The 23,336-nt window shown below is 40.4% G+C and overlaps 7 protein-coding genes and 3 pseudogenes across 10 annotated transcripts in view; 5 read left to right on the top strand and 5 right to left on the bottom strand.

The window, feature by feature from the left end:
• Positions 1-23: 23 nt before the first annotated feature.
• LOC148173338 (sodium channel protein Nach-like) lies at positions 24-1,979 on the bottom strand. Its single transcript, XM_088040044.1, has 8 exons — positions 1,638-1,979; positions 1,394-1,594; positions 1,058-1,345; positions 908-1,007; positions 586-865; positions 394-541; positions 244-347; positions 24-192 (listed from the first exon to the last, which is right to left on the bottom strand). Exons 1-8 carry the CDS (start codon positions 1,718-1,720, stop codon positions 26-28), a joined length of 1,371 nt encoding a protein of 456 aa, XP_087896170.1. The 5' UTR covers positions 1,721-1,979; the 3' UTR covers positions 24-25.
• Positions 1,868-5,242, top strand: LOC148173337 (lysosomal alpha-glucosidase-like). The gene is made up of 5 exons (XM_088040041.1): positions 1,868-2,892; positions 2,938-3,145; positions 3,190-3,456; positions 3,502-4,296; positions 4,863-5,242. Exons 1-5 carry the CDS (start codon positions 1,910-1,912, stop codon positions 5,172-5,174), a joined length of 2,565 nt encoding a protein of 854 aa, XP_087896167.1. The 5' UTR covers positions 1,868-1,909; the 3' UTR covers positions 5,175-5,242.
• On the bottom strand, positions 5,175-7,583 carry LOC148173336 (acyloxyacyl hydrolase-like). Its single transcript, XM_088040042.1, has 11 exons — positions 7,285-7,583; positions 7,085-7,235; positions 6,903-7,038; positions 6,712-6,854; positions 6,577-6,668; positions 6,362-6,525; positions 6,019-6,314; positions 5,800-5,972; positions 5,633-5,751; positions 5,418-5,582; positions 5,175-5,372 (listed from the first exon to the last, which is right to left on the bottom strand). The coding sequence occupies exons 1-11, from the start codon at positions 7,457-7,459 to the stop codon at positions 5,244-5,246; spliced, it is 1,743 nt and encodes a 580-aa protein (XP_087896168.1). The 5' UTR covers positions 7,460-7,583; the 3' UTR covers positions 5,175-5,243.
• A 1,246-nt stretch (positions 7,584-8,829) lies between these two features.
• On the top strand, positions 8,830-10,705 carry LOC148173335 (uncharacterized). The gene is made up of 2 exons (XM_088038646.1): positions 8,830-9,146; positions 9,200-10,705. The coding sequence occupies exon 2, from the start codon at positions 9,202-9,204 to the stop codon at positions 10,558-10,560; it is 1,359 nt and encodes a 452-aa protein (XP_087894772.1). The 5' UTR covers positions 8,830-9,146; positions 9,200-9,201; the 3' UTR covers positions 10,561-10,705.
• Positions 10,706-10,813: 108 nt separating this feature from the next.
• On the top strand, positions 10,814-12,731 carry mRpS30 (mitochondrial ribosomal protein S30). The gene is made up of 4 exons (XM_088038645.1): positions 10,814-11,340; positions 11,388-11,526; positions 11,571-11,868; positions 11,920-12,731. The coding sequence occupies exons 1-4, from the start codon at positions 10,910-10,912 to the stop codon at positions 12,684-12,686; spliced, it is 1,635 nt and encodes a 544-aa protein (XP_087894771.1). The 5' UTR covers positions 10,814-10,909; the 3' UTR covers positions 12,687-12,731.
• Positions 12,732-12,784: 53 nt separating this feature from the next.
• The window catches only part of LOC148173328 (phospholipase A2 A2-actitoxin-Ucs2a), a 32,010-nt gene continuing 21,458 nt past the window's right edge, over positions 12,785-23,336 (top strand). Inside the window, exons 1-2 of one of the 2 annotated variants that reach the window (XM_088038647.1) lie at positions 12,785-13,269; positions 13,317-13,592. In XM_088038647.1, coding sequence (XP_087894773.1) covers positions 13,487-13,592 — 106 coding nt within the window. In that variant the 5' untranslated portion in view covers positions 12,785-13,269; positions 13,317-13,486. Of the gene's footprint in view, positions 13,270-13,316; positions 13,593-18,310; positions 18,393-23,336 lie in introns of those variants that run through there. The other variant, XM_088038649.1, reaches the window with a different exon arrangement.
• On the bottom strand, positions 13,636-15,788 carry LOC148173333 (beta-galactosidase-1-like protein 2 pseudogene; annotated as a pseudogene).
• Positions 16,150-18,337, bottom strand: LOC148173332 (beta-galactosidase-1-like protein 2 pseudogene; annotated as a pseudogene).
• Positions 19,626-21,738, top strand: LOC148173331 (beta-galactosidase-1-like protein 3 pseudogene; annotated as a pseudogene).
• On the bottom strand, positions 21,670-22,888 carry LOC148173330 (leucine-rich melanocyte differentiation-associated protein-like). Of its 3 annotated transcripts, XM_088039310.1 has the most exons (5): positions 22,805-22,877; positions 22,658-22,697; positions 22,321-22,608; positions 22,008-22,268; positions 21,670-21,959 (listed from the first exon to the last, which is right to left on the bottom strand). In XM_088039310.1, exons 2-5 carry the CDS (start codon positions 22,672-22,674, stop codon positions 21,728-21,730), a joined length of 798 nt encoding a protein of 265 aa, XP_087895436.1. In that variant the 5' UTR covers positions 22,675-22,697; positions 22,805-22,877; the 3' UTR covers positions 21,670-21,727. The 3 variants fall into 3 exon arrangements, with proteins under 3 accessions (XP_087895436.1, XP_087895437.1, XP_087895435.1); XM_088039311.1 differs by lacking the exon at positions 22,658-22,697 and having other exon boundaries at positions 22,805-22,888; XM_088039309.1 differs by lacking the exon at positions 22,805-22,877 and having other exon boundaries at positions 22,658-22,794.

Genomic DNA, 23,336 nt, shown 5'->3' with positions numbered 1-23,336 from the left:
ATTTTTGACAGAAGACAGACGAAAATTAGCGCTTGACAGATTTCACTAAAAGTAACTGGCGGGAATTTTGAAAGTGGGCAACTCGTCCTCGCTTGTAATAAAGAAGAACGTTCTCTACTATCAAGAATATTATTTCAATAGCACTGATGAAGCTGATTCCTAGAAATAAAGCGAGTGTCCCCCCGAAAGACACTGAAATAGATATTTAGTAATAAAATTGAGTCTTTTGTCTTCAGCTCTAACCGACTAAATCTTCGAAACCGAACAAGACATCTCGGAGGAACTTGGTGGTGGGAGGCAACAAAGCCCATCTAAACGTTATTCGTTGCTCAAAGTACCCATATTCCCTAAAAAAACAAATTTGAACCCAATCGACAGTGGTTTCATCCTTACCATTTTGTATACTTCGGAACCTGAGGAAAATACATTACGATATCGCAAGGCGAAGGACAATCACACTGAATTTCGCTCGGGGGCTTTGTCAACATTGTAGAATGTTGAGCAAGACAGAGTAAACCCTTCAAATCGCACGTTTTTTCCTCTAAAACTCCACCTAAGAGAAGACAAACTATACATGCATCTTACCAAATTTATGGTAGAAAAACGGTCGACAACCACAGAGCTTCAGAGCGAGTTTGTACCGACATATCATGTAGCAGATACTGCTGCTATATACAGGAAGCTCCCCTGAAATGGGCTCGTCGTAAAACCGACAGTTTCTTTGCGATGGTGAAAGAAACCGCAAAGATAGTGATGACACCGTTTCCTGCATTCTGTAGTTAATTTCTAGTTCTTCGCTCTCATGGACTTTAAGGGAGGGATCGGAAGTGGCGTGCACCACTTCAAGATGCGAGTGGATGTAGTACTAAAACAGTGTTAAAAATCACAGACAGTTCTTAAGAGTTACTTTGAGTTGGAGTTCTGGATCTGAATCAAATCGCGCATAGCATAAACCATTCATGTAGTGGCATCTTAAAGTTTCTTCCTCCGAAGCCGACACGTTCCTCCTAGAAACATTTTATTAAAAATCTGGATCTTGGCACAACTTGAGAATTACGTCAGTGCTAAAAGATTAGCAAATTTCGAGTTCACGGAGAAGCAGATGCCCAATTCTGACATGATCAGAGTCCAGAACGTTTTTCTTTTAGTATCAAAAGTAACAAGAGTACCAGTAAGATTCGGGTGGACAGATTTTGCCAAATTAAAGAAGTCCACGTTTTGTAGAGTTGAGTCATTGGTGTAGACATTGAGATCTTGGAGATTTGAATAACTCAAGTTACTCACAGTGACTATAAAAGACATGTAGTGGTCATAAGATGACTGCGACGAGTCAACACCCCAAGTCCTAAAAAAGTTCAGTTAATTTCCTGGCGCATCCGCCATTTTACCACACTCTTGTATAAACTTGTCGGCTTTTTTCTTGTCCACTCTATTAACGAAGCAGCCAGTGGCCGCCGGAAACGGATTCAACCAATTTCTGAAGTCTTTCTGTATGGAAACGACCGTTGGATTCGCTTGATACCGCGTCCAGTTGGAGTACGCAATAGCCATAGCCCCCCAGGTGGCCATTGCTACCACCGCACACCAAAAAATCCTGAAATAAAGGCGTCATGTAAAAAAACAACAATTTGCGACACCTTTCCAGAAGATGTAGTTTGCGAAATCCAAGAATATGCAAACCGTGCACAGTGGTTTGTCTGGAAAAGTTCTGCAAGAACATGTTGGGCGATGGTAGCGGCGACAATGAGGCTTTTACGTCGATAATGGTCTTCCATTTCTATCCATTAATCGATTTCTCATTGCTTTGTCATATCCGCTGTTATCAATAAGAATGTGAAATCAAGATCTTTATCTTATCGAAAGATAAAGTAGCTTTGATTGTTTGTGTAAAATTAGTGCCACCACGAACATGGAGCGCGAGTTTATCCAAGAACAGAATGACCTCCGTGAAGACTACAAGATCAAACTCGAGAAGCCTCCTTTGGTGGAATTCTTACGAGGACGTCAAACCAGAGGTACCATTGTGGTCTTCCTCTTCGCCATCGTGGTCCCGATTGTAATCTACTACTTTCTCTTCGATAAATCGACGTTTCCTCCTCCAATCACAGACACTTGCGTTGTCGACAACACCTACAAAATACCATGCGGAAGAACTAAAGATGTCAACATCGATTACTGTGATAGTATTCATTGCTGCTTTGACAATTCTACGCAACGCTGCTTCCATTATCTTCCTTCAAGGTACTTCTATTCGTTGCAAGATGGTGTTTATCAAAGAAGTCTCAACACCACACCTTTCGGACGAGACCAAGAGCTTACAGTGAAAGTGACTATCAACGAACTGAGTAACGACACTGTTCAGGTGATCCTTCATGAGTCCTCGGTGTCTATTACAACAAACAATACTTCTTCACACCTCAACTATGGTTATAATCTGACCGAAAACCTCTACGTGGATGTGTTTAGAAAGAACAACCAACTTCTTTTGACCACAGCAAAAGGACCAACGATAATTTCCAACAACTACTGGGAATGGTCCTTCCAGCTTACCGACAAGTTCTTGTTCGGTCTGGGTCAAACTCTCATCGACCTCGACGAAAACTCAACACTCACGAAGGTTATTTATGGTAACAACGAAGAGCACAATGTCTTACCCAGCTTCATAGCGTACGACAATGGGAAGTACCACGGGTTAATCGTCCGCCACAGTGGCCCCTTAGAAGTCACAGTACTCCCATCAAAACTGGTTCTTTTAAAGAGTATAGTTGGAGTTCAAATCATGTTAGAACTGGCTGTTGGTCCCACACTTAAAGAAGTGTTGGCTCAACAAAACACACTAAGAAGCTCGGAAACTGTTATTGATCTCACAACTTTGGGAGTCCACGTCTGCAGGTAATCTTAACAATAGTGGAATTGAAGAGTTACTTGTTTTTTCAGAGAAGGAGTTGCTACCACTTTGACTGACATTCTTAGTGAAGTTGACATTGCAGCTAATACGTTTCAGTACGACTCTGATTGTCTTCATGAGAACTTGTTTTTGGCACGAGTGAATGAAGAGGACCCGGACACAATCCAACAGATGGAGGCCCTCATTGGAAGTCTTACAGAGATGGGGCGCAATTTCGTCCTCTCGCTACCGCCCCACGTATGTTAAAGTGTTGTTTTTCTTTAATTAAAGAACTGTTTTAGGTGCCCACGACCAGTCCTTTGTACGAAGCCACCAGCAACTTGGACGTCTTCTTCAAAAATAAGACTACGATTTACCAGGGAAAATTTCAAGATCTGGATGTGGTTTATCCTTATTTCAAACATCCTGAAATTGATGCGTTCCTTCAAGAACTAGTCAAGCAAACAGAACTCTTTGCTTCACCGAGTTATTTGGTTCTAAGCCGGAACTGGCCTTCGGATGAGTCCTTTACCATGGAAGAAGTTGCGAGTTTCCAGTACTTGTCTGAAGTAAGACACTACTTTTAGTGTTTCGTTCTTTAATGGTGTTTCTAGGAGTTTATAAGCGCCATGTCCTCTACTTTGCCGTGGAACGTTACTATTTCCAACCAAAGCCAGTTTATTGACCACGACGACTATGGGGCCTCTCATTTCACTCAGATTAAAGCGAAGAAACCAGAGGCATTAATCATGACAGCTTCTCATACTTTTGACACCGCTGCCCCTATTGTTATCCAGAATGTTAACATCTCTTGGACCAACTTCAGAAAGGCTATTGTTACGACTCTGTTTAACAGTATTTCCGGATTTCCTCTGACGAGTGTTCCGGTTTGTGGCTCCACCAACACTTTTAGCCCATCATTCGAGTCCTTGTGCATACGGTGGTACTTGATGGCTTCCACAGCTCCGCTATTTCGTATATCTTCAGATGAACCATATCGCGATCCGATCTCTTTAGCGAACTTCTCACAGTACGCCGCAAATGTAGCCGAAGAAGCCATCAATTTCCGGTACAGTTTGCTGTATTATTTCTACGGGGTTTTAAGTGGAGAGGAGCCACTGATGAGACCCATGTTTTACGATTTTCCGAATGATGAAGACACTTTTGGACTGGTGGACCAATATATGGTTGGTCCCGACTTACTGGTTGCTCATCCAACTCTTCCCGGTCAGACTCAACTCAAAGTTTACTTTCCGAAGAGCGGAAGCACGTGGTTGAGTTTCAACGGGGGACTCCCATATGTTGGAAACTCAACTAACAAGGGTTGGGTGACCCTGTGGATTGTCGAGACGGAGTGGATTGGGTTTATACGCGAGGGGGCTATCATTCCATTGGTAGAGAAGACTACAGTAAGTGTGAAGTTACATGCAGGTGGTTTAGGTTGCAAATGGCTACTCAAGGTCACAAATATTTGAATTTTTATAGTGTAATTCGTTCCTGTTGCAAATGTTGCAATTGTAGTGTTATGTGAATTAGGTTTTGGGTTAAAAAAACGATTGGGTATAGTTGGTTTAGGTTGCAAATGCCCACCCAAGGTCATCAATTTTAAAATTTTCATCGTGTTGCAAATGTTGCAATGGTGATTTTGAAGGAACAAAAGACGATCCGTTAAGTTCTGTCACTGTAATGCGTCGCCATAAAATTTGCTTGTTACCGTTTTTAATTAACAACAATCGCGTCTAAGAAAAATTTCACTTCACTAATTCACGCACTAATTAATTACGTGGAACTGATGCACAGGAATTTTTTCAAATGTCAAATTCTGAGGGACAATAATGCCAACCTTGTCATTTTGAAGTTCCCAAAATTAAACCTTCAAGCAAGACACCAACCTTAGATGAAGAAATAACTTTTGCAACATGCTTGCAACTTAAATCAGTTGTTTATAACAAGTGAGTAATAATTGTTTTTTTAGCTAGAGGATCCAACCGCACCTCCAGTTCCGGTCAACTTAATAACTTTGAAAGTCGCTCTGAAATGCGATGGAACCGGAAACTGCACATCTACAGGAACTTTAAAAATCGACACTTCCAACTTCGTTAATTTTTCTGCAAATGAATCGGAGTTAACTATTGAAAACAGTGGTGCCACTGAAGATTTTTATCTTGACAGAGTTGAAATTTTCAGAGCTGATGGAGACGCCGTGTTTCTTCAAGCACCGGAATCTACAAGAATTGTTGACATTACAAGTTGTTCTTACCCTAGCGACCCTTTAACTTGTATGTAGTTTAGTTTTATTAACATTATTTATTTGTATTAACACTCAAAAATAAAGAAATTTGTATTTGGTTCGAATTTAGTGACCTCCTTGGTCCCCAAACAATTTCTCTATCTCTTCATTGTAAGGGTTAACAGCTCCAAGAACTTCCGGTGGAAGTTGTTGCAAAAACTGCCAAATTACTTCAGTCATTAGAGGTTGAGCTTTCTGAAATTATAAAAATTGTTTGAGATTACTACTTTTTGGACTTACTTGATTGGGGTGTAAACTGTCGACTCGTTCCAACAGCTCCGAAATGTTAACTTTTTGGTTCCTCACCAAGAAACTGATCGGATTCTTGATAACGTGAAGATCAAAATGATCAAATTTTTCATTTTGAACTATACTTCTTAAGACTCGAGACAATCGCCTCGCTTTCTAAAAAAAGAGATCACAATTCAGATCTTTTACGTAATTTTAAACAGTACTCTGCTAGTTTCCAGTCTTAAGGTTCTGTTGGAGTTGAGCCAACCAGTGCAAGGTCCGATTTGCAAGCAATTGAACCAATTGTACATATCTTTGTAGAAAACGTTCTTATGCAACGATCCTGCAAAAAAAAGAGATGTTTGACTAATTTTTGAAATTCTTCAGATACCAATAGGATGCACTCGGTCCGCCATTGCATCGTAGATAAAGTCCGCCTCCACTAATTCCATGAGTACCACGTGACTGTCCATTGGTAGTTTCCGGTCCAATAAAAAGAGAGTCTTCATTATATTCTTCTTGAAAATGACAGGAGACGTGGTATGATCCATCGTTTCATTAAAACTGTTAAAGAATAAAGAGATTCGATGGTAAATTGTGGCATTCTCACTTGTTGCAAACGTCGTTTCCTTGCATCGCAAAAATAACAACAGCCGGTTTATCACTGGTCTGATTTCTGGAGAGCGCGCTGGCGTGGTTTAGCCCATCGTAGCTGGAAGCCCCATTTTGTGCCAAATTCTGGTAGTCTCTATGATTACAAAGATTTCTTTGTCTTAACCGGAGATAAAGAGAGTCTGTGGGGCCTTCAATAAGAACATTCTTTGATATGTTTTTGTAACCAGTAGCAAACCCGAACTGAGGCCAATCGATTTCGTCCAAAATAACACCACTTCCGTTAAGGCCAGGCTGTGAAACTCGCACCTTTATTGTTAGTAACAAATTTCAGAACCCACCCATGTGAAAAGAAGTGGATTGATCCAAACTTCCGGCATGTGGAAATGCGCCCCTATCGAATCCCCGATGTAGATTAGCCCTCGAGGTTTGGATTTCTTGCAGAGGCTTTGCTCCCATGATTGGTATGTTACGTTACTGAACCCCCAGACGCCGTTACAGTTGCCTGGAAAGAGAGGTAAGTGTGTGAGACGTGGAGGAAAGAGAATTTACAAACTGTCTACGAAGGAATCGGAGTTTACAGGTCGGCGGCCGGGGTAAAAACTGGGATTGTTGTCTTCGCAGTCACGACCTCTCCAGTCGAACCCTCTAGAAATTAATGAGTCTTTAAGAGAGTTTCGGTTTCCTGTACCTTCCAGTGGCCATGGCGCTGAAGCCGTCATTGTCGTAGTCTTCAACTGGGTTTAGGGAAATGTAAGAGTTGTTCAGAATCTTACAAATGTCGCGAATATATGGAAGCTCACAGACGTCAATGTTAGGAAGACTAAGATTCTCCTAAAAAAAAATGATTCTAAACAGAAAATCGTTTAATTAAAAACCCACGCTCTCCACAACTTCTTTTATTTCGTCTTTGCTCAGAACCTGAGGGAACAAGTGACACGAATGTCCATTTTGATCGGTTTTACAAGTGCCATAAATAAGACAAAAGATATCAGGGGTGAGTTTCTGGGAGACATTCCTAGAATCTTTCTTTTAAAACAAATTTTAATTTTTCTACGTTTTACGTTAAATATGGTTCGATTTTGTCAACGACTTCAAAGCACGGACTGCGCACTTTGTCCGGTAAAACATTACACAAACGTTTCGTCGCACTGAAGATGTCCTCTTCATGGACTTCCGCCACTTGCATTGCCACCCCCATTATAACGGTGCAAACTACAGATTTAGGTTACAAGCAACGGGATGGTAAAAATGGGGTAAATACCTGCACAGCTCATTCCTCCATTTACACCCCTTGATATGACTGAATGGATAAGGGTGGAAATTAAAATTAAGTAGATTTTCATTGTGGTAAGAATTAAATAGAGACGAGGATAATACAACGCACGCGTTCTATTTTCATTGATTTTGTCACTGAATTCAGATCTGTTTGCAGTCATGGAGATTGGGGTTAAAAGTCAAGACTTGATAAATAAAAAGTTCAAGAGAAAATAAAGATAACTTAAATAAGTAGAAGTATAAATTAAAAATCGTTTTGAGTAGGACATGGAAAACGCGTTACGTTTGAACCATCGCCGACTCTATCTTATACCAAGCCTGTTCAATTTTGATTTCTCCCCTTTGCAAAAAGTTCCCTCAAGGTCATCGCCGTACATACGCCAGCGACCCCAACGACGAGAAAACGTATCAAATTCTGGTGATAATTCTTTCATTTTGGTGACATTTCCGTCACTTTGAAGGTTGAAGTGATGATAGGTTAGGTATGTCGGGTAAATTCATCAAAAATTACGGCGTCTGGAATGCAAGGAAAGCGATTTCTCTGAACTTCCATAAAGAAAACAGATAATTCTCTTCGCGGAAACGGCTACTAATCAGAAATATATAATTAAAAATCAAAAAATGCGAGAACTGTGTTTCAAGAAATTGTCGAGAGTGGCGCTAGTGTACGCACGCCTCACGTACTCATGGCCTACTTCGCGGGAACAGATCTCGGAAGCTATTGAACAGGCTTGGTATAAGATGGAGTCGGCGATGGTTTGAACAGCAGTCACGGTACGTTTCTGTAGTTAAAAAAATCATTACTCAGTTGGTACAATTGGTTTAGGGTGCAAGCATGTTGCAAGTGTCCAACTTATTTTTTTTATCTAAGGTTGGTGTCTTGACGAATTAATTTTAGAAATTTGAAAATGACAACGTTGGCATTATTGTCCCCCAGAATTTGACATAAAAATTTTTGTCATAAAAATTCATTAGTTTTACTGTTAGTTTACTCCTCATTTATTTTGAATACCGCATTTCAAAGTCATAATTTGTGAAAATTATGAAGCTCTACGGCAAATACGCCAACTTAAGGTTGATTGGAATTGGAATGAATTAATTTTCGAAATGTTAAAATAACATGGTTGGCATCATAGTTCCCCCAGTGTGTGACATTTGTCAATTTTGACATGAAAATTGCCGTAAGTTACGTAATTAATTAGAGCGAGTCATTAAACACGTTCCAAGTGAAGTGATTTTATTCTCAGATGCGATTGCTGTTTAAAAACGGTAACAAACAAATTTAATTGCGACGCATTACAATGACAGAAACTTACACGATCGTCTTTTGTATGTACCCCAAAACAACACTGCCATTACAACATTTGCTTCAGGGACGAATTACATGAAAAAAAATTTAGACCTTGGGTGGACATTTGCAACCTAAACCAACTGTAAGCTTGCAACTTCTAAAATTTGCGTCGTGTAATTTGGTCCTTCTGCAATCGTTGCAGTGGCGATGCTATGTGAATTGGGTTTTAAAGTAACAAAAGACTATCGGTTCTTATTGAAGCTGAAGCGACAACCGCCTCCTTCAAGTTATAAATTCATCTTGAGTTCTATATTTTGTTACCATTTTTAAGCATCTAAATACACAACAAATTTATGTTAAAATAGACAAATAATTGTCAATGTCGACATTTTGCATGCTTGTTTATGAAATTACTGATTTTAAACCATAATTTGTGGAATTTAAACCAAAAATGCATTTTAAAATGAAATTGCCGCCGTCTTGTAACAGCTGACAGTTGACATATTTACCCGCCAGAAGAAATTACAGACTCAGCTGAAGTTATATTGTGTTGTAAGGTGAGTAACCAAGTTTAACTAAAAGTAAAACACTAATAATTGCCCTGAAACAGAAATGACAACCCTCAAGTACTCCGAAGAACGTACTAGACTGATAACCACCAAAAAATGGACCAGACATGGTTGCAAATTCTGTAGATTTAAGACCTTTTCATTGTTCTTCATCCTGAACCATGTGAAACGACATGAATCAGAACTCCAAGCCTTTGATTGCGAAAACACTGAGATTGACTCATATCAATGCACAGACTGTGACTTTACGACGAACTCAACCATAGTTTTCAAACAACATATCCAAAACAGTCATATTGACAGAACAGATCTGGATCAAGAAATCAGTGCGATCACGAGCTACTTTTGCCGGTGTTGCACTTATGAAACTCATTTTAGACTTGCTTGGTTGAGGCACACATTGATTTGCAACCCAACTTTGTTAGCTGAGAAGACTCAAGTTTTAAGTTGTGAGCAGTCACCTGAAAGCATTTCCGAAGTTGGATTACCGTCAACTGCAGTAGAGACATGTAAAAAGCAAAGTTTTAAATGTCAGACAAATAAATGTGGAAAAATGTTAATAAGGCATCAGAGGGACATTCATACCATAAGAAGAACTAGGTCAGTAAGCCACAAAATGGTTAAACATATGATGGACGACGAAATTCATTGGTTTTATTGCAATAAATGCAAATACAAAGCGAAAACGAGCAATTATTTAAAAAGACACAAGAGAATGAAGCATTTAAGAGAAGATGGGATCAATTGGTTTCATTGCGATAAATGCGAATACAAAGCGAATATGAGCAATTTAAAAAGACACAAAATAAGTAAGCATTTAAATGAAGATGAGATTAACTGGTTTCATTGCGATAAATGCAAATACAAAACGAAAATGAGCAATTATTTAAAACAACACAAGATAAGGAGGCATTTAAATGAAGATGAGATTAACTGGTTTTATTGCGATAAATGTAAATATAAAGCGAAAACGTGTAATGATTTAAATGCACACAAGAGAACAATGCATTTAAGAGAGCATGAGATAAACTGGTTTCATTGCGATAAATGCAAATACAAATCGAAAAAGAGCAGTCATTTAAAAAGACACAAGAACGGGCAGCATTTAAAAGAAGACGAAATTAACTGGTTTCATTGCGATAAATGCAAATACAAAACGAAAACGAGCAGTCATTTAAAAAGACACAAGAAAGCGAAGCATTTAAAAGAAGACGAAATTAACTGGTTTTATTGCGATAAATGCAAATACAAAGCGAAAACGAGCAGTAAATTAAAAAGACACAAGAAAGCGAAGCATTTAGAAGAAGACGAAATTAACTGGTTTCATTGCGATAAATTCAAAGCGAAAACGAACAACGAATTAAATATACACAAGAGAAAAAAGCATTTAATAGAAAAATAATACAGTGGGATCATTAATTTACAAACCAAAATGGAAAAACACATGTAATGGCAATTTCATCATGAACACATCTGAAGGATGGTTGATTTTTAATATTTTTCTAATAAACGCAATGTATTTGTTTGTATTCTGTTAAAATCGTTAAATGCTCCATGCTTTATTATTCTTCAAGAAGCCATCAAACGTCCATTTGACCATGAATTAAAGAAAAAAGTTCGGCGCAACGCCGCGTTTCCCCTATCCACACGTCCGATATACCTAACGACTCGCAAACGTCAAAAATCCGTGCCGCAAAATTGAGGTTATGTCTACCCCATTTATTTATTTTTGAAATTGTTTAAGAACGAAAATGTCTGCTCTTCGGCTCCGAAAACCTTTCCTGCAGCGTTTCAGCGAGTTTAAATACTTTTCATCCGTTTTACCGAGCGAGGAAGAGTACACCACAACCCCCCAGTACCCCCCAATTTTGGATTTGTCATATGAAAAAGTCTTGGAAAGGAAAAAAGAGACCGAATATGAGTCAATTAAAGCTGTTAAGACAGTGGAAGAGAAACAAATTAAGTTAAATATGCCGAAATATTACGGGTTTAAATGTTACACCTTGTTGGAAGATTACATCCCTTATAATAATTTGGGGCTCATTCAGCACGTTACAAGGACGCATTTAATGCGAGATGCGAAGTTACCGAATTATTACAATGAGATTGATGTCGCTGGTTTTACTAATTTGGTGAAAAATGATATTGAAGAAGCATTTTTAATAGAGCTAGAAAAATACAAGTAAGAGCATCGAAAACCGGAAAAAAATTCTATAAAAGTTGTTGCAGGCAAACAAAGGACCTAAGAAACGACCAATTAGAACAAGCAGACGCCGAGAACACCCTTAGTTCCGTTCTAAGCCAACAAATCAATCGGATTATTATCAATAATTTGAGTCGACAGTACCCACATTTACAGAGTGCTCAGGTTGTTTTTTGTTAGTTGTCTTCAATGCTTAACTTAATTTTTAGATCGATATTAATCCCCGAATTGAAGCGTTTTGGCACGCTGGTGGAATGAACCCCCCTGAGAACATCAGAAGGTACAAACTTGGTCAATCATGGCAAAAAGACGATGCGGATTCCCCCACTAATCGAATTATGAACTATACAGGCTCGGCTAATGTTGCTTTGCGGTCCAGTAAACCCCTGCGCCCGATTTTCTCCCTCTCGGAAACTGAAAATCCAGATTTTGCGGTCCCTTCTTTCAGTTTAGACCCTAGAACTGTTGGGACAAGTAATAAGCATAAGCACATCGCCAACATTCCAGGTATTTAAATTGGTACAATTGGATAAAACATTTGACTTTGATTTTTTGTAGGTTTCTGGCCTGGGGACCCCAATAAATTCGGTCTGTTGTCGTTTCACAAACGAGGCCATCTCCTTACACGTCATTACAACGACTCTGAGGATCACAAGGAGGCTGTAGACAGACAGGGGATTTTATCCTCGTTTGGTTGGTTGGCCGCACAGGCTAACTTCCTAGGTTTTACGACCTTTAATGACATCACTTATCCTTTGGTGACGCAAACTGTCGTCACCAATGGTCAGTTGTGGTCGTTTTTTGTCTACCAATTAAACACGTTATTGGTGCATTCAAAACACGTGACTGAGAACCCACAGCGGAATATGTGTTGGGCCACTCCTGAGATGAAATTGTACGAAGAAGTTGTCGATGGAAAACTCGTGGGTTTCAATGATGAAACTTTACAAATGTTGTTGAAATTCTACGCCAATGCTCCTGAGGAGAGGCTTGGAATTAATTTGACGCCATATTTGGGTCTGGATGAGAAGGTAGTTGCGGATTACAAGGATGAGGATAAGAGGCAGTGGCTGGAAAGAGAGTACAAGTTTTTGGTGGCCAACAGACCAAGACATAAGTTGGAGTACGAGATTTATGCCTGGGAGAAGATATACAAAATTGACCACCAAACTAAGTTTATGGATAAGAAGAGGAGACCATACGAATTTGGGATTAAACCGTCTGATAAGAAGTTGGATGAGAGAATACCGAAGTATATCCCGCGGGCCCTTCGTCCTGATGTGCCGAAATGGAAAGGACGATACGCCAAGGAGTATTTCCCTTAGTTGTGAACATGATTGAGTTGTAAAAATAAATAAATTTTCCGGCGATCGTTTGCTTTTAGGTACTATTAATGCATGATTTGTCGGCTTAAAATGGGCTATTAATGAACGATTTAATGTGTTTATTACATGGCTCAATTATTAATCGCTTTCATTAATCTAATTGTTTGTTAAATAGCTATTAAACTAAAATGTTAACTCGACAATTCAGTCAGTTTTAAGATGAATCTAGTGACCTTATCACAAGTAGCGCCTTCTGGTGGTGATATAAGAAGCTCAGTAAGTAAGTCTGAAAAGTTGGGTTATGTTTGTTAATTGGTTAAGTTCGAGTCTCCTGAGATGCATTCTGAGTCGAATTGCTCTGAAAACTACCGCTGTTGTGTCCTGAGTTTTATGACTCAAGAAGATCGAAACCCTTAGCTAAGTTTCCACCAGTTTCCCATCCCAAATAAGAGAAAAGTTTCTTTTACCAACGCTTCTGGAGTAACTGAACTGATAGGCTTGGAAAAGAGGCTTAATTTAACACAGATGTAAAGAAATCTACATTTTGAGGAAAAATATGTTTTACCTATTTATATACCTTTAAGTATGTTTGCCTTGTAGAAAGACCCAGAGACTACACGTTTTTTCCAGAAAGTAGACAAAGGAGAATGGTAAGAAAACCTTAAATTTGCCGAAAGGCAACACCGCTGCGTTGCTGAAGGACATTGATGTTGCTTTTCAAAAAAACAGCACTGTTGTTTGTGCGGCAAAAATGAGACGAAATTTGAAGAATTTGTTTGAAAAAAATAAACCAGAGACAGATGAAGATAAACACTACAGAACGTTTCTATGTTCGTAGACGCATGCTACCAGCAGAAGATATAGGAAGATTTTACAATACGCTGACGGCAGCTTCTGACTTCCAAGGTAAGCACGCAATATGGGAAATAAGAGAATAAAATGATGGAAATTATAGAAAAGAAATATATTGTGTCTCATAATTTTTATGTTAAAACCTTAAAAATGGCGTCCTTTACAAACTTAACTTCCATGCATCCCACAAAATGCTCAAACACCAAAATCTCATTCTCTCCTTTCTTCAGCAACGGCGCTGGTAAATACGCTGTTTGTTGGGGGCCCAACCACAAATAACGCGCTAAAACGAAACCATTAACAATAACAAAACCTTTGTTCCATGCCCTCATATCAAGAAAAGTGTCGCAGGGCGCATCCACCATGAAATTTCCTTTATATAAAGTTGGTCCTTTTCTCGCCAGCACTGGTTTCCAGCCGTTCAGAGATTCAGTCCACTTTTTCTTGAATTCCAACGGGATAACCTTCCAGTTCTCCAGAACCTTGTCGTTAATCAAAACGTTACCATGCCACAATCCTTTATGTTGGTTAAACTGATTTAGCTTCCCGTAATTGCTTCGGCCAAAGTTTTCCACTACGAGGTCTAAAGTTGCGTTTTTGTGCTCTTCATCAAATGTGAGAGTCGAGTCTTTGAGCCTCCAGTAACCGAAACCGTTGAGATCCTGTCCGGATTTCAAAACTTTGGATTTGAGAACTCCGTTGATTAGTACCAGAACTGTGTCGCACACATGACCTTCAATTTTAAGCACTGAGTTGGTAGCAATGTTTACGTTTTCTTTCCTATAAACCACATAACCGAAGCTTTGCCCACTGCCATTGTTCACGTCTAGTAGTTCCATGGGTACTACATTGGCACAACTGATTTTACAACTCTGCTTCACAAGGTCCTCAAGAGTCAACATTTTCGTAACTTGAACCCTTGGGAACTCCTTTCTTTGAGACACTTCAGGCAGTGCTGGCAATTTCGTTTCAATTTTGTTGTATTTCTGGATCAGTTCCTTCACTTTGAAGTACTTGTCGGAGTAGTCCCCAGCTTCAGATAACGGAGCATCGTAGTCGTAGCTCGTGATATCAGGTTGGTAAGCACTGTTGTCCGTACTCGTGTCTTTTATGTTTGCTCCATTGAGGAACCCCCAGTTGGTACCACCATGGAACATGTACATGTTGACTGAAGAACCGAACTCGAGGATGTCGTTTAGAACTTCAGCGAACGCTTCTGCTGTTCTTGTGTGGTGTTTTTCCGCCCAGTGGTCAAACCACCCTGTCCAGTACTCCATGACCATCAGAGGTTTCTCAGGTTGGTACTCCTTCAGTAACCCAAGTTCGTATTTTGCTTTGTCTTGGAAGTTGGCAGTGGCGAGGACTTCTGGTAACGTCCCGGAAAACCCATTCGAGGGTGTATCGGATGTAAATAACAATTCCACGACCCCATTTTCGTGGAAAATCTCTTTTAAAGCCTCCAAGTATTTAACATCAATTGGTTCTTCCCCGACTTTGGTGTTTCCATACTCGTTTTCGATCTGAAAAGCCACAATGGGGCCACCTTTGGTAAACTGAAGTGGTTTTAAAATCCCCAAAAGGGCCTTGAAGTAGCTGGAAACCAACTTGAGGAATTCTGGGTCAGAGGTCCGGATTTTCGTGTTTTGGCGGAGGAGCCAACTGGGTAATCCGCCAAAGTCCCATTCTGCACAGATGTAAGGTCCTGGACGCGCTATAACTAACAAATCTTCTTCTTGGGCAATCTTCAAAAATTTTGCGATATCCAAGAAATCTGTGAAATCAGTGCCGCCACTTCCAAAATCGAAATTCCCAGGTTCTGGCTCGTGGAGATTCCAGGCGAAGTAGGTCTCTACACAATTTAAGCCAGCGGCGCGCAATTTGCGCAAACGGTCGCGCCAGTAAGCCGGGTGGACACGGAAGTAGTGCACAGCGCCGCTGTAAAGAGTTATGTTCTTCTTGTTAAGGGTGAACTGAGGTTGCTCGGCAGAAAGGCCATCGGAAATGCCACTAGAAGTGTAGTACTCGTATAACGTTGGCAGTGGTGCCATAATTACTTAACTTTTTTGCTTAACTTAAGTTTAAACAAAATAGATAATGAAATAACGCGAGGTTGGGTGGATTGCGCATCTTCGGGGCGCACGACTGTGGCACTGATGTGAAGCTAGCGCATCGCATTCAGCTCACCAACTCGCAAAGTAACTCCCACCATCAACACATTTACACACCGCTGCATAAATGTGACAGAATTCCATAGAATGTCCACAAAAATCGACCATTGTGTTTTCGACTTTTGAAAGCGAATTCTAAACAAAAAACTCAAGGAATACGATGGTGAAAACCGTTTCTCAAAATTTTTCTTAGTTTCGGAGATATCGGGCTTTGAAAATTTTCCAACTCAAAATTTAATATCCGAAACATTGATCGCTCATAACGCACTTATTTGTTGACCGATTTTAACGAATGTGCCTTTTTTGAATTCTACGTGAAATTCTGCGTAAAATGAGCACCAATTCTTTAAGATTGGTAGTTGGTGGTCGTTTTTACAGTTTTTTTAGCGTTAGAGCTACCATTTCGGAGATATTTGTGGAGAAACTTCTTTATGTAACATCCATGAAGATCAACATTTGGCTTTATTTCTGTCAGAATTGACATTACTATTTTATTACAATAACATTAATTTTTAATTTGAATTTAACATTCGACTGGGTGCCACGGACTTGGTAGTGGGGATTCAGGGAGCTGAGTCAATGCGCTAAGTTCACACTAATGACAGTGGCGGAGTAAAATCACGAACTCACAATTTATTGAATTAATACAGTAGAACTTTAAAGCCACGTTATTCTAGGATACGTCTTCTTCCGGTACTTGTGTTTATCAGAAAAATGCACTTCTCGTCCTTGCACAAAATGGTCAAAAACCAAAATTGTATTGTTGCCTTTCTTCAAAAAGGGCCCTGGCAGATAGAGAGTTTGTGGGGGTCCAATTCTGGCATATCGCCCCAAGACAAATCCATTGATGATCACAATCCCTTTAACCCACTTTTCCATGTCAACGAAAGTGTCTTCTACCACGTCAATGTTCAACACGGCTTTATACAGAGCCGGACCAGGCGCCCATCGTCTTAAAGTTGAATGCCACCCTGTCAAAGTCGTAGTCCAACTCTTCTTGAATTCTAGAGGAACGATTTTCCAATCGTGCAACTCAACGTCGTTCAAAAAAACGCCCCCTTGCCACAGTCCTTTGAATTGGTTGAACTGATCCAAGTACCCGAAATTGTTTCGGCCCCAATTCTCTACCATCAGGTCTAAAGTAGCACCAGTGAGGTTCTGAGTACTTAGAGTTATCGTCGAGTCGTTGAGACGCCAATAACCGAAACCATCCAAGTCTTTCACTTTTGTTAAAGGTTTGTTGAGAAGGAATCCATCGACTAAGACGATGACGGAATCGCAAACATGGCCGCTGATTTTCAAGATGGCGTTGGCTGGGATGGTTAAATTCTCTTTTCTGTAGATCACGTAGCCGTAGCTTTGACCAGAGAGGTTGTTAAGAGGAAGAAGTTCCATTGGGAGGACGTTGGGACTCTCAAACGTTACTGGTACGGTCCCGATTAATTCCCCCAACAATAGTTGGCCCTGCACCGTGATAGTTGGGTACTTCTGACGAGGCGTTTGCGTAGGAGTCTGTGGTAACTTTGTCTTCACTTTATCGTACCTCCCCAGAAGCTCTTTCACTCTTAAATATTTAATCGTGTAGTCACCATTTTCAGTCAAAGGAGCATCGTAATCGTAGCTTGTGGTATCCGGTTGGTACCCACTGTTATCAGTAGCGTCGTTGTTTAAATTCGCACCATTGAGAAACCCCCAGTTGGTACCACCATGGAACATGTACATATTCACCGAAGCCGGATACCTGAGAATCCTGTCCAAAACGTCGTAAAAGTCATCATCATCACGAGTGTGATGTTCTTCCGACCAGTGGTCAAACCACCCCGTCCAAAACTCCATCGCCATTGTTGGTTTGTTCGTTTGTAGCTCCTTCAATCGGTCGAATTCTTTCTCGGGATCTCCCGCGAAGTTCGCAGTTTGAAGGAAATACTCCGGGATAGTACCAGCAGACCCGTGCATAGTCGGACTGTCCGAAGTCACCAGTAGTTCCACTATACCATTATCCATAAAAAGTTGTCGAAGTTCTTTTAGATACACTTTGTCAGGTTCGAATTTTCCGGGTTCTTCGGTACTTCCATACTCATTCTCGACTTGGAAGGCTACAATAGGACCTCCTCTTGTAAACTGGAAGATTGCCAATAAGGAAAGTAGAAAGTTAAAGTAGCGCTTGACGAATTTCATGTATGTGGCGTCGGAGGTGCGGAGTTTGATACCTTTTTGACGTAACAACCAGCTAGGGAACCCCCCAAACTCCCACTCCGAGCAAATGTACGGTCCTGGTCGTACTATCACAAAGAGATCTTCCTCCTGTGCCGTCTTTAGAAAGGTTTGGATGTCGAGAAACTCCTGCATGTCGGTACCACCACTTCCAAAATCAAAGTAGCCACTTGAAGGTTCATGAAGGTTCCACGGTACGTACGTTTCAACGGTGTTAAGACCGGCAGCTCTCATCTTCCTCAATCTGTCGCGCCAGTAGGGCTTGGGAACGCGAAAGTAGTGCATCGCACCACTATAAAGACTCACATTTCTGTTATTAAGGGTGAAATACGATTGATTTGCGGAAAGCCCAGAACTTACACCACCACTAGTGTAATATTCGTACAAAGTTGGCAGAGTTACATTGGTCACAGCCATGTTGATGACCGAGACTAAATGGGACGCGACACAAATTTTCTGTTATTTGTTTGTGGTGAGTTATCTGATGTGGTTTCATGGAACGTACTTGCACGTAATTCAGTGGAAAGTTTATTAAGGGTCAAGGTCGTGACATTATGATAGTGGGTTTAATTGGTTCTTGTAGGTTTAAAGTGCGTAGGGTGGGTACGCAGCGACTGAAGGTGTGGAACCATCGAGGGCGCTGCTTTGTTTTATGTGTCATCTTTGTTTTAAATGTTAATAAGAAGGTAATCTTAACAGTGAATTATCTTTGAACTCGCTTAGATATTTAAATTTTTATGTGTATTTGGCCGGAATATTTTATGATTATGTGTAATGAAATCAGCCCCATAATACATACGTAATATGCAATAATCGTTTCGTAATGGCCAAGTAAAGGGTGTTCAAGAAACGTAGGATTTTTTTACTTTAATTTGATCAAATTAAGACTAAGACTAAAACACTTTAGAACTAGTAAGTTCCCGAAATTTCATTGCCAAAACTTAAAAACTAACAAAAATACGAATTTTAATATTCAAAATTTTTAAAAACAATTTACAAAAAATTGAAATTTTTTGGTTTGCTCTAAAATGAAATTTTCTAAAATCTGTTTTTTGTTCGAAAAATGTGAACTCTAATACCAACAATCGACCCTTTAGAAATAGTAAATTTCCCAAATTATATTGTCATAACTTGAAAACGAACAATGATACGAATTTTGAAAATCAAAAGTTGGAAGTTTTTGGTTCGCCCTTAAACGAAATTTTCTAAAATCTTTATTTTTTGTTCTAAGAATTTGTACTTGGGCAAAAATAATAAAAACTGTAGAAACAGTAAAATCCCCAAATTTCATTGACATAATTTTAAAACTTACGAAGATAGGAATTTATAAAAAATGATCCAGGGAATTGAAAGGAAAATTTAAAGAATTGAAGATTTAAAAAAATTGAAGAAAATTAACAAAAATAAGAGAAGCTAAATAATTAAGATTAGAATAAAAGTGACTCTAAATGATTGTAAACATAATTTGGCTGTTTTTCGTCCGTATTTTTTTCATGGCTACTCCATATTTCGTTTGCAATAATTTTTTATACGCTTGCAATAAATATTATCATATTTCGAATATAAACGCTAATCATAATTTGCAACTGTTTGCATAACAAATAAACGGCAACCTCTGGGATAGTATTAAGGTGTTTTTGAACATTTTTCTTCCCTAAACTATTTAGTTTAAGACTTCTAACTTTACTAGACATCTTACACATCAATTTACCTTGTGAAAAAAATTCAAACGATCAAAATTAAGAACAAACGCTGTGTATAATCAACTTCACTTCCAAATTGTTTCCGTTCCCATCACATTCCCCGATTGTGCTCGTTGCTTTCCGACTGCAATTAAAACCGTCACCTCTTAACAACTGAAACCAGTCGCCGCAAGGTCGCGAAGAAGTCATGTCGTTGACTACACCCACTCTCTACGAGTACTACACCGCCGGCGGCGTCACTTCTGGTCTCTCCACCGCCCAGCCGTATTTCACCCTCAACCAAAGAAATGTCACCCTCTACAGTGGTGCCATGCACTACTTCCGCGTCCCGCAGCAGTACTGGCGCGATCGTCTTAGAAAAATGCGAGCTGCAGGTCTCAACACTGTTGAAACGTACGTTCCATGGAATCTCCACGAGCCTCAGATCGGTACTTTCGATTTTGGAAGTGGTGGTAGCGACATGGAGGCGTTCTTAGATGTTGAGAAGTTTATCAAGACGGCAAAGGAAGAAGATCTCTTCGTGTTGGTAAGACCTGGGCCTTACATCTGTGCGGAATGGGAGTTCGGAGGATTACCAAGTTGGTTGTTGCGAGAGAAAGACATGAAAGTGAGGACCTCAGGCCCGTTTATGAAGCACGTTGCGAGGTTCTTTGCGAGACTTCTTCCAATTCTGGCGGCGTTGCAATTTACCAATGGAGGACCCATCATCGGCTTCCAACTGGAGAACGAGTACGGTAGCACCGAGTCAAAGAACTTCCGTCCGGACAAACAGTACCTTGGAAGTCTTCACCACTTGTTCCTCCAGCACAAAATCAAAGAGTTAATTTATACATCGGACTCGCCGTCGCAACATGGAGATCTTGGCACTCTTCCTGGGTTGTTACAAACGGCGAACTTCGCAAGGAACCCGCGGAAGGAGTTCGACAAGTTAAAAGAACTTCAGAAGAACAAACCGACGATGGCGATGGAGTACTGGACGGGATGGTTTGACCACTGGTCGGAACAACACCACCAGCGTGATAATGAGGAATTTCGACAGGTTTTACAAGAGATTCTCGAGTATCCGGCGTCGGTTAATATGTACATGTTCCATGGTGGTACCAACTGGGGGTTTCTCAATGGGGCCAACATAGAAATTAGCGGGTACAAACCGGACACCACAAGTTATGATTACGATTCACCCTTGGCTGAGAATGGGGACTATACAGAGAAGTACCACATTGTGAAGGAGTTGCTAGGGAGGTACAACACTGTCAATACAAGGACTCCAGAGCCCCCTAAAGAAACGGAGAGGGTTCAGTACCCACCAATCAGTATCAAGGAACAACTGGAGGTACTCGACGTTTTTGAGTCACTACCAACCGTCCAAACTAAGGAGGTACTACCCATGGAGTTGCTACCATTGAATAACAACTCTGGACAGAGTTACGGTTACGTGGCGTACCGAACCACCATCGATATTCCCTCAGGAGCCGTGCTGAAATTCCAAGACTACATCCATGATAGTGTAATGGTACTCGTTGATGGTACTTTGGTGTCTCCACCTCTTCGAACAAAATCCGATCTCAATGGATTTGGATACTGGCTGCTGAAAGACGGCACCATTGAACTCCCGGAGAAAACAAACGCGATTTTGGACATCATCGTCCAGAACTGGGGGCGCAATAACTTCGGAACTTTGGATAAGTTCCGACAGTTCAAAGGATTGACTAATTCCGTGTTTCTCAACGACGTGAAACTCGAAAATTGGGAAGTGCGGGCTTTAGAATTCAGAACAAAATGGACGAACTCCTTAACAACATGGCGCCCTGTCATTACCACCAACCTCACTCTCAACAAAGCCGAATTTGACGTGGAAATCCCCTCTGATACTTACATTGATATGTCACAATGGAACTGTGGAACTGTAATCGTCAACGGCTTTGTCTTAGGACGCTACATGCATTTGGGCCCCCAACAAACCCTGTACCTCCCGGCGCCACTGCTCAAACCCGGCAAGAACGAAATTGTGGTGTTCGAGCACTTTACCCCTTCAACTCACATTAGTTTCTCAAAAAATCCAATATATTTTACAAAATGATTACAAAAGTACTTAATAAAAAAGTTATACGATCACATTTTTTTCTGGCGGCGCGACGAACGACGGCGCTGGCGTTAATATGTCGGAAACGACGCCCGAAATGTGGCGAAGGTAATCAGGGAGGTTTGGGGTTTTCATGACTAGACGCTCCATCAACGGTTTCCGGTACAATCTTTCCGCTTCCGTTCTTTGATCGTGGGTGACGAGGCGGTCGTCCAGGTGTACCAACTTTGGGAATAACGATATAATGAACAATCTGAAACGTTTAGTTTGAAAATTGTACCCCAGATTAGTTAGTACCGACCTATATTGTAAGTATTCGTAAAAGTTGCCCCCGTTGAGGTACGACGGCGCCACGGGGTTGCCCATGAGGGATAAGTACCGCAAATTCGGGCAAGATAGTTGAAGTTTCCTCGCCCAAGGGTACAAAGTTGCTACTTTGCAATGGTTTAACCACAGAAGTTCTAGTTTGGGCATGTAAGGGATGTTTGTGTTTGACGTAATATTGTTGTGATCACAGATAAGGGTGGTGAGTACTTTGAATTCTCGTAAAAAGTCGATGTTTCTGTGAAAATACCCCATTAGTCGGGAGTGGTGTTACGCCACTGAGTCCTTACTCAAATTCGTTGTGACTTAAGTCAAGTATCTTTACTACTGGGGCCATTTCCTGCACTAAGATCTTCGGAATTGCGTGGAGCTTTTCGTACGCTAGTGATAACCGGTTTAGCCGGTCATCGTCGCCTTCGTACGACTCTTGGAAGTCTTCATTGCGATTTAAAGTGTGTCCTAGAAAAACCAAATTGCTCAAGGAAGCCATGTTATAAACGTCTTCCTCTTCTGCATCCTCCACGTCCAGGTAGGAGTTGATATCTTGGATGTCTACAACGTCGAGGACATCGTTGTCACTAAAAACAAACAATTTGTCACTAAATTCTTGGATTTTTCTTGAGTTACTTTGATGGTTCTTCCATTTCGGTACTGAAACTAAATGAAACTACGAGTGATAAGAAGAGATAAACTATTGATCTCGATTGTCTCGTTGAGTTGCAGGCAAAGCGAAGGGAAAAAATTAGGTTGGAACTTCAAGGAAATTTTACTTACGAGTTGTTATCGATAGTTGGTCTTGTTAGTTTCGGGTGAGATAAACGAACCTAACCTTTTCGTACGGTGAAAGTGGTAGTCACGTGAGGCCACCAGTGGCGGAGGGGTCATGCGTGTAAAGGTTTGTAGTTTGAGGTCGAATATTTGCCGCTTTTTTCTCTCGCGCGAAATGGGTGGCACTGCCCACCCTCAATACACAATTTACAATGTTTCTAGCATCAAGTGTGGCTCTGGAATTTCTGTCGTGCAACTATTTTGCCGCTTTGTTTTCATAGTGAATATAACTATTTTGAAAATTATTCATAATGGCACTTAACCGACGTTTCATTTACGTTTTTGTGTACAAGTTTAGGATTTTCACGTTTCAAACCATAACTACAACAGTCAAATTATTTTTAAATTGCTTTATAAACTCTACTACCAATTCTACTCGAAATTCTACGTTAAATGAACCCAAATCTTTTTAAATTTCTTTATAAATAAGCTAAATATCGACCTTTATATCTAGCGGCATTCGGAATCCACTATGACC

Source organism: Gnatocerus cornutus, chromosome 6 (genome assembly GCF_029298725.1).
Source record: "Gnatocerus cornutus isolate USDA-ARS CGAHR chromosome 6, icGnaCorn1.1, whole genome shotgun sequence".
NCBI classification, from domain to species: Eukaryota; Metazoa; Arthropoda; class Insecta; order Coleoptera; family Tenebrionidae; genus Gnatocerus; species Gnatocerus cornutus.
This window is presented reverse-complemented; position numbering and strand designations above follow the sequence as displayed.

What these genes read in the sequence shown, in the direction of transcription:
- LOC148173338 (XM_088040044.1), bottom strand. Translation starts at nt 1,720, where the DNA reads ATGTTCTTGCAGAACTTTTCCAGACAAACCACTGTGCACGGTTTGCAT. An exon ending in GCCGACAAGTTTATACAAGA is followed by an intron (nt 1,346 to 1,393) that starts GTGTGGTAAAAT and finishes GAACTTTTTTAG; the next exon opens with GACTTGGGGTGTTGACTCGT. An exon ending in GTTTTTCTACCATAAATTTG is followed by an intron (nt 542 to 585) that starts GTAAGATGCATG and finishes GTGGAGTTTTAG; the next exon opens with AGGAAAAAACGTGCGATTTG.
- LOC148173337 (XM_088040041.1), top strand. Translation starts at nt 1,910, where the DNA reads ATGGAGCGCGAGTTTATCCAAGAACAGAATGACCTCCGTGAAGACTAC. An exon ending in TTGGGAGTCCACGTCTGCAG is followed by an intron (nt 2,893 to 2,937) that starts GTAATCTTAACA and finishes TTGTTTTTTCAG; the next exon opens with AGAAGGAGTTGCTACCACTT. An exon ending in TCCTCTCGCTACCGCCCCAC is followed by an intron (nt 3,146 to 3,189) that starts GTATGTTAAAGT and finishes GAACTGTTTTAG; the next exon opens with GTGCCCACGACCAGTCCTTT.
- LOC148173336 (XM_088040042.1), bottom strand. Translation starts at nt 7,459, where the DNA reads ATGACTGCAAACAGATCTGAATTCAGTGACAAAATCAATGAAAATAGA. An exon ending in TAAAAGAAGTTGTGGAGAGC is followed by an intron (nt 6,855 to 6,902) that starts GTGGGTTTTTAA and finishes ATTTTTTTTTAG; the next exon opens with GAGAATCTTAGTCTTCCTAA. An exon ending in GGAAACGACGTTTGCAACAA is followed by an intron (nt 5,973 to 6,018) that starts GTGAGAATGCCA and finishes ATTCTTTAACAG; the next exon opens with TTTTAATGAAACGATGGATC.
- LOC148173335 (XM_088038646.1), top strand. Translation starts at nt 9,202, where the DNA reads ATGACAACCCTCAAGTACTCCGAAGAACGTACTAGACTGATAACCACC.
- mRpS30 (XM_088038645.1), top strand. Translation starts at nt 10,910, where the DNA reads ATGTCTGCTCTTCGGCTCCGAAAACCTTTCCTGCAGCGTTTCAGCGAG. An exon ending in CACATTTACAGAGTGCTCAG is followed by an intron (nt 11,527 to 11,570) that starts GTTGTTTTTTGT and finishes CTTAATTTTTAG; the next exon opens with ATCGATATTAATCCCCGAAT. An exon ending in GCACATCGCCAACATTCCAG is followed by an intron (nt 11,869 to 11,919) that starts GTATTTAAATTG and finishes GATTTTTTGTAG; the next exon opens with GTTTCTGGCCTGGGGACCCC.
- LOC148173330 (XM_088039310.1), bottom strand. An exon ending in TTAAGTCACAACGAATTTGA is followed by an intron (nt 22,269 to 22,320) that starts GTAAGGACTCAG and finishes GTATTTTCACAG; the next exon opens with AAACATCGACTTTTTACGAG. An exon ending in TACGAATACTTACAATATAG is followed by an intron (nt 21,960 to 22,007) that starts GTCGGTACTAAC and finishes TAAACGTTTCAG; the next exon opens with ATTGTTCATTATATCGTTAT.